This window comes from Myotis brandtii, unplaced genomic scaffold, assembly GCF_000412655.1.
Source record: "Myotis brandtii unplaced genomic scaffold, ASM41265v1 scaffold382, whole genome shotgun sequence".
NCBI lineage: Eukaryota > Metazoa > Chordata > Mammalia > Chiroptera > Vespertilionidae > Myotis > Myotis brandtii.
Window position 1 is genome coordinate 1,282,899 of NW_005364671.1, and position 8,095 is coordinate 1,290,993.

The following is an 8,095-nucleotide window of genomic DNA, read 5'->3' on the forward strand; positions in this document are numbered from 1 at the left end:
TGGAGGGCAGAGACAAGCGGGCGGACAAACCTGCCGAGGAAACCAACTAAATAAAAAGAGACTGTTATTTAAGGCGCGGAAATTTGAAATATTTGGACAGGAAGAGAAAAGAAAAGAAACCTTAGCGAGGGAGGGAAAAGAAAAAAAAAAAAACGCGAGCTAACGGTTTTGAAACTCCCCCCACCCCCACCCCGGGCTTTTCTGCGCGCCCGGAGGGAGCTCTGGGCTCCAGCTTCCTCACTAGAGAGCCCGGAGCTGCAGTGGGAGGCTGGACAGTTTCGAAGGGACAGAAAGGATGTCTTCGCAGCCCCTCAAAGGGGGCTTGGGTTGGCTGTGGGCAGAATATTTGTCTGCTGCCTCACTCTAGGTCCCTGCGTGGACCTGTTTGCGTGTGTGTGCGTGTGTGTGTGTGTGTGTGTGTGTGTGTGTGTGTGTGTGTGTTCGTTAGGGCTCAGGGCAGTCAGGAAAGCTGTAAATACCACCCTTCTCGCTACAGCAGTGTGATCTTGCAGCGCTTCTGGGCTATTGCTTCTACTCCAGGCAAAAGCACCTTTTTGGGAACTGAGATTTCGAAACCAGTCCGGAGCCACAGATCCCACGATAAGGGGAATTTATAATATTACCAATTGAATTGCTTGCCGAGACCGAATTCTTTTATCCATCACCCAACATTTAGTGTGTGTGTGTGTGTGTGTGTACGAGCTCATCTCACACCCGGAGCCACAGATCCCACGATAAGAGGAATTTATAATATTACCAATTGAATTGCTTGCCGGGGACCGAATTCTTTTATCCATCACCCAGCATTTAGTGTGTGTGTGTGTGTGTGTGTGTGTGTGTGTACGAGCTCATCTCACACCGTTGAGAGATGCGAAATGTTCACCAGAAAAGTATTGATTCACTACTGAAATATGTTAAAATGCAGTTGGCTTACTGTCTCAGGAAACAGAACGTGGACTGAGGTACAGTTAGTGCCCCCTTCCTCGAGGTGTAAGTCCCGATTCAGCTTACACTGGGCAAAGGCTGAGCCCGAGTTTCCCTGATAACTTGGGTACGGACACAGTGGAGAACTGAATTTAAGAGGGCAGAGCTGTTTAGCACCCTCCATCCTTTCTATAGCGTCCTCTCCGGGGGCTCTGATCCCTCCATTAATTAGCACTTGCCTCTTCATTCTGCGTCTGAATAAGTTCAGACCCTTCCCCACCTCAGCTCACTGCAAAGTTTAGACTCTATTAAACTCAGCAACACCCTTCTTTCATCCTATACGTGTCGGCATATTCAAGAGTCTTACCGAATATTATTGAGGTTTGTGAGAGAATGAATAATGGTTTTTCATATTTCCTAGAGGGGACCACATAACTCATTTCTAAAATACTTAGATTAGCAAAGCTATTTCCTGCCAGAGAAATGTGGCGATATTTAATGACTAGCAAATTTTAGGCTGAAAAGAGATGAGCTCCTTGTCCCCTTATGCGTTCCCACCACCTATGGACAAAGCCACTGCAGAAGTACCTCCTTCTCTTTAGCTTTCTGAGTCCTATAACTTTATATTTGGTCTCCAACGAGCAATTTTAATACTGAGACTTGGTGGAAACATAAAAGGCCATTAAACTCGACTTTAAACTCAGAAACTTCCATCTTTGCAGTTAAAACTTCTAAGAAGGGTTGTTTTATGTTTTTAGTAATCTTGTGTTTAGAAAAATAGTCATCTTACTTAAGCAATGTTTTGTACATTGATTCTAGTTTTAAAATCCAAATACAACACTTTTTCCTTCAAAATCATCTCAATTTCTACTTTTTCTAAATTTTCAAATGTGTTTTAAAGTTAATTTCATGTTGCTGTCAAAAATAAATTTGTTCAGTAGCTTGTGGTTGGAGGTGGCAGAAGTTAAAATCCTGTTGCACTTAACTTAGGGAAGGTGAACATTCGTGCCAAATTAAAAGGATTAAATCTTTTATCCTATACTCTTTTTATATTATCATGAAAAACACATTATTGAAAAACCACTTGCCTTGCAATCATTCCAATCCTTGTTAGGGCAGGCATCAGAACCATATCCTTCAATAAACCTTGAAGTATTTTGTTCTTTTTGGAGCGAGGGCAGAGAGCTTGTGAAGCAGAAGGAGGAAACTTTCACATAAAACATCTTTGTTCATATGGGAGAATATGAATAAAGTATTTATAAATTTATAAATGGTAACTGCATTGAAATATTCTGGTTACAATCTTTAATTGAAATGACAGACTAATAGATGCTGGAAAATTCTCTCAGAAATATGATATTTTTATGTCATTCAAAAATTATTTTTAGCTTAACATATTCTTAAAAATATTTTATATGCCTTTACTAATAAGCTTTGTGGGAATCAAGTACTACATGTAGGAGTGACCTATGTACTTTTTGTAAATGTTTACATATTTATTATACTGCAGCCCCTAAAATACTTATGACTCTCATGTAATTTATATTTTTTTCTTGCTGAACATTTAACCCCCTAAAAATTTATGTTTGTATTATTTTTAATACATAGACATTTTATAATTTTACATTTCTGTCATTCAGGGAGAAAAAGCCAGTGTTGCACTTAGTATACTTATGGTATTATTTTGGGGAAATTTGTTAACCAATTATTTTATTTGTGATTTTTTAAAAAATCAACTAATGGGAGGCACTTTTAAGGTGGTACTTTCTTTTAAAAGTGGCTTTTAGAGCTAACATATAATTGTTTTTAGATTGCTATTCTGAAACCTGTTTTTCCAACTATTCAATTAAGTTTGAGAAAAAGGGAAGATTGAACAGTAGGATTAATTCACACTGAAATAATTTCAGGTTTGATGTTCAAAAAAGTTGTTCTTATCCTACTTTAAAGCAGAAATACAAGGCACCAAGTAAACTCTTTTGGGAGAGACATCAGGAAAGGAAGAAAAGAATAACTGAATCCTCAAGAGAATATGCCTAGCTTTCCAGTTGGTCTACGTTTTCTAATGTCAAGATATAAAACATGATCTCCTAGGAGGTGGCAAATTATATGGGGGTTATTCTAATAGAGGCGTGGAAGTCACAGAGAAACATTGTCCTGTTTTGGAAAAGTGTTTTAATTAGGCAAAAGAAGCATCAGGACAAATCATTTTTAAAATAAAGTCATCAAGTTGGGTATTGAGACTAGCAAAGGGAGAAATAAGCCAAGAAAAAGTAAAGGGAAGATAAAATAATAATAAGAAAGCCAAAGCTATTTGCAAGTATATGTTAGAACTCACGATTCTGTAGGTGAAAAAGATATATTCATAAACCTGTAGTAAGATTTCCATTTAGCACTTTCAGAAGATTTAACAAGCTGCTTAAAATATGACAAAACTGAGTTTTAACAAATGATATTAAAATCGGACAGCCAACCATTTAACTGACAGAACAGCAGGCAGTGTGGGAGAGCCCTCCCCACATTCACTGTAGATTCGCAGCTCCCTCCGCCCGGGTTCCCTCCATCAGGCTAACGACCTCGTTCCTCCGGTAGAGCCTGGCCAGGTCGCAGGCGGTATCCCCGTTGTGGTTCCGATGCCCCACGTTGCTGGTGGTGTGCTTCACAAGGAACTCCACCACCGGGAGGTGGCCTTCTTTGGCAGCCAAGTGCAAGGGCAGGTTCCCTTCATTATCCTCGATGTTAACGTCAGCTTGAAACTCCAGCAAAGTCTGTAAAGTGTCCAGGAAACCCGCTCTGGCTGCATCATGAATGACAGCGAAACCAGTTCCGTCTTTCAAATTGGGATTAGCACCTTTAAGCAGTAGTCTCCTGGCAATCTCGGGATTTCCAAGTTTCATAACCTGGAAAAGAAGAAGAGAGTAGAATCCTTTAAGTGCTTCTACTACAAGAATATTTTAAAATATCCACCTCTCCTATTTATGTAATTATGTTTAGTGAAGAAGTACTTGGGGAAGACCCACGTGATGGAGTTTGAAGGACTCAGTTGCAAGAAGGAAAGTACTAGTAGGTATAACTAGAAGAAAACTTATAAAAATTTAGCGTATATGATGGAATATCTTAAACGAGCCCCAAAGTAGGATAAATTGATCAGTAAAATAGAACTAGTTCAAATTGTATAAAATTCACTCACAACTCAGTTCTCTATCTCCCATGAAGGGGTGTGTAACTTCGTGAATTTATTAAGAAAAAAGAAATGGAAATTGAGATTTAAATAAGAGTCTTCTGTGCTTGTTCATACTCATAAAATATACCTCGAGTATTTATTCTGGAAAATTAAAGGTGGGCAACATTTATTTTCTAAATAGCCACTGAAAAGAAATAAGGGGAGTGAGTTTCTTTAAATCCCCAAAGACGTGTTTCTACACATCAGTCTCCATCACCTAGTGTAAAAATGATCTATTAAAAATTCAGATCTGACATTTTCTTAAATGATTAATTTTCACAATTAATCTCCCCCAATAGATATAGTGCCAAATTCCCAAGTGTTTTTTTTATTTTATTTGCAAATTATTACATATTGGCTACGAGGTATGAGGTGTATTTAGCACTTATAATCCTTCACTTGAAATTTTTAAATGTTACTGATTATTAGGTGTTAAGTAAATAATAGCGTTCTCCATGTTTATGATATTGACTTACCTAAAACTAAATTCAAGACATGCCGTGTATCAGATAGGAGATGATTATATGGCAACTGCTCTTGAAAAGAATGGAACAGTCTAAGCCTTCTATATTACTTATTGTTTTTAAAATTCTAATTGGCCTTCTGATTTTAAAGTGAGCAAAAGAAAATAAGATATTTAATATGTACTTTGGGACACAGACAGCGTGTGTGGTTGAGCCCATTTAATAATCAGCTGGTGATCCCACCTTATTTCCTTTTGCAGTTATTGTCAGGAATTTAGGAATAGCTATTTGTAAACTGCCAACACTTGAAAAGCCAGAATGTAGTATTAAAATTTGCTGTCAATATTCAAATAATTCACATGATAAAGACTTACCTACTTTTGTTTGAATATACATATTTCACTCTAATAAGAGATGTCTATTAGGCTCTCATACTTATAAAATATCTTGTGGAGCAGCACGCAGTTATTTATACAATATATATAATTTAGTTGTGAAAAAATATAGTCTCATTAACATGCCAAAAATTTCAGCATTTTAACTTATTTATATTTAGGTATACTCATAATAATATAAATTTATAATACATAGATTGCACAATAGACACTCAAATATTTGTGAAATTAAATATAACCCATTGAAAAATACATACAAAGTTTATCCCTTTAGAATGTTTGTTTTTTAAAAATAATCACAAATTAAGTAATATTAGAATAAATAATATTTCATAAATGCAAACTATATAGATGTCCAAGATACTAAGCCTCCCTGTCGATAAAACCTTCCTGGCTTTTAGCCCTGCCTTTGGGGCAGTGGTAAGAATGATACATAATTTGTTTTTCAAGAACTTCAATGAAGTATACTTTTTCATCATTAAAAATCAACACAATCTAATTTTTTGCCACAACTGCCTCTAAAGATTTAGTCACATTTAAGAACCTGGACTAGGAAAAATAAACAGACAACTTGGATCTTTGTAAAGCAAATGTATGATTAAGGCCTTTGATATTATCCTGATTGAAAAGCTTACACTAGCAAAGGAAAAAAAAAACTTTTACAATTGAGTTAAATAAATATAAATGTAGAAGGAAATTTGCCATCTTTCATAGTAAATAACAGTAATATTGGAAATTGTTTTAAAAGAAAGTTCTTTCTTGAATTATGACACAACTTCAGAGTCATGATTATACATACTGAAAGTAAGCCTTGAGACTCCTGTTTGTGTATATTTCATCATATGCACAAGGACTAATTCACAATAAGTGGGTGTTAGTATCTTGATAAATATATTTAATGTAAACAAGATTGCAGATTTTATTTAAAATGTTTGTCAAAACTTGTTTTCAGTATTAATTTCCCAGTCTTTCTGTTCGTCAAAAGTACTGCAAGGTTTTATTCTTAACATGGGTTAAGAGTCTCATTGTGAGATTTATAAAATCTTTTAGTTTTCAATAGGAAACTTTTAAATATATTAAACTTGTGGCATTGCTATCACCACACCTGTTAGAACTACTAAGTAGAAAAAGAAAAAAATTCTTTCCCCACTTAATCTATCTGAAATAACAAGATAAATTATTTAATATATATGCATAAGCTTCCATAATACTGAAAATTTTGCAAGGTCAGTGTATTCTGATTAAAAATGTAAGACTGTATAGGCATTGTCAGTTAATAGTATATATCCTTCCACTTAAATTTTCTAATTCTTGTAATTAAAATAAAGAACCTTAAAAAACCTCTCTCCAATTTTCAGTGTTTCAAGTGTAGCATTTCCGAATAAGACTAGCTCACAGGAATATCATTAGAACTCTGATAAAGCAACTATTTGAGACCAATTTTCCATTTTTCTGTTTTAAGCCTTTCAACTAAGTTACAGGATAATGTCCAGAGGAGGAAAAAAATTATCAGGTACAATACTTGGCAGCTGGACTTGTTTCATTTGTTGCTTGTAAATCTAATAACTAAAAATTAGAACATACCACGGCATGACCGCAGAGACAAAAACACAAGCTGAGCTCTGATTAGAAAATTCAATTTTTTATTCCTCCTCAATCCTGAATGGGTGGATGGTATTACATTAACTGTGAAATGTACACCCTGTCCCCGTGCCCAGTCCACCCATTCCAAATGAGGAAAGGTTGTTTGTCAAAACGTGAAGCATTTGAAGGAAAACATCCCTGTCAGTAGTCAAGAAAATTAACGTTAAAGTCAATTATAGGAGCAAAGTATGAAAACCACTAATAGCAGCGTATTTACTTCAAATAATAATCATAATAATGTGTTTACAGAGCTGTCTATCCCCCCTCCCCCCCCCCAACTCGGCGCTGCTACGATGGCTTTCAAATACCCACCATCATAAAAACATTCCGAAAATTAAGACCAAACCTGGAATCTACTTGATATCATGGATGTTATTGGATTTGACGAGTTTGTTCAAAGTACGTCATTTTGGGGAGTTGGATCCACTTAAAGATATAAAATATGGCAACCAACTAGGTTTAAAAACAGTGAAATTCTGTACCCCTCAAAGCTTAAAAGCTGCTATTCTAGAAACCCGGGTCACGTAGGCAACGCTGTTGACCTGTTTTCCCCACCTCTCTGGATACCAACCTGCAGCGCAGTCCTTCCAAATCCATTTTGTGCATTGACGTTTACATTATTTTGCAACAAACTAGTAAGTTGCTCTAGGTCCCCCCTGGCAGCTGCGGACGCCAACTCGTTCCCCCAAGGTTCGGCCATTCTTTAGGGTCCTGACGATCGGGAAAAGATGAATTAGTTGTTTTTCTTTTCTCCCTTTCCTTCGCTCCTAACCAGGCTGCATGATGGCATCGGAGGCTGACAGAAGGACTGGGATGGTTAATCTGGAGTAGAGCTTGGTAGTAAATACTAGTAAGATCTGCCTGCCAAAAGCCCGCCCCTCGATTCACACGTGATTATTCAGCAAAACTGAGCCATTGGAGAGGGGCTCGCTCCTCGCTTTTTAGCTTAACCCCTAGGAAGAATTCTGGTGATTCAACCGAGAGACAGACACATTCCTGGTAAATTACTCTGGATGGAAAATGTAGGCAGAGCTGTCACTACACTAAAGGTCTCTGCGAGGAATGTGTGCAGAGGGTTAGGGAGCTCGACCGGGGGAGAAAATACAGCGGAAGAAACGACATTTGCGGGGAAGAAGAGGCATTAACCCACCCTGGTTCACGGCGGTGGCTGGAGCCGCGCGAGCCACAACGGCAGGGGCAGGTCCTCCGGGAGGCTCGTCTCCATCCGTCACGCCCGAAGGGGTAGTCCCGTCCTCCGCGGCGGGGAGAGCGCCGCTGCAGCTGGATGCTGACGTCCTCCGGGGGGTTAAAGATGATCGCCAGCAGGCAAACGGGAGTGGTAGTTCCGCAGCCCTCAAGTCACAGGTCGCAGCGACTCCTCGGTGGCCTGGGCTCCTCGGGAGGGGCCTGGCTTCGCGTCCGGGCCGAGACGCGGACTAACGCCGCGC

General features: G+C 38.2%; 1 protein-coding gene across 2 annotated transcripts; it reads right to left on the bottom strand.

Annotated features, from left to right (window-relative positions):
• Nucleotides 1-3,076: 3,076 nt before the first annotated feature.
• Nucleotides 3,077-8,089, bottom strand: CDKN2C (cyclin-dependent kinase inhibitor 2C (p18, inhibits CDK4)). 2 transcript variants are annotated; one of them, XM_005872499.2, is made up of 3 exons: nucleotides 7,798-8,089; nucleotides 7,219-7,358; nucleotides 3,077-3,821 (listed from the first exon to the last, which is right to left on the bottom strand). In XM_005872499.2, exons 2-3 carry the CDS (start codon nucleotides 7,345-7,347, stop codon nucleotides 3,444-3,446), a joined length of 507 nt encoding a protein of 168 aa, XP_005872561.1. In that variant the 5' UTR covers nucleotides 7,348-7,358; nucleotides 7,798-8,089; the 3' UTR covers nucleotides 3,077-3,443. The 2 variants fall into 2 exon arrangements, with proteins under 2 accessions (XP_005872561.1, XP_014400293.1); XM_014544807.1 differs by lacking the exon at nucleotides 7,798-8,089 and having other exon boundaries at nucleotides 7,219-7,731.
• Between the last annotated feature and the right edge of the window lie 6 nt (nucleotides 8,090-8,095).

Bases quoted from the DNA above. Each gene is read 5' to 3' on its own strand.
- CDKN2C (XM_005872499.2), bottom strand. From the start codon at position 7,347: ATGGCCGAACCTTGGGGGAACGAGTTGGCGTCCGCAGCTGCCAGGGGG. The intron at 3,822-7,218 runs GTTGGTATCCAG...CTTCTTTTCCAG, and splicing joins TTGGAAGGACTGCGCTGCAG to GTTATGAAACTTGGAAATCC.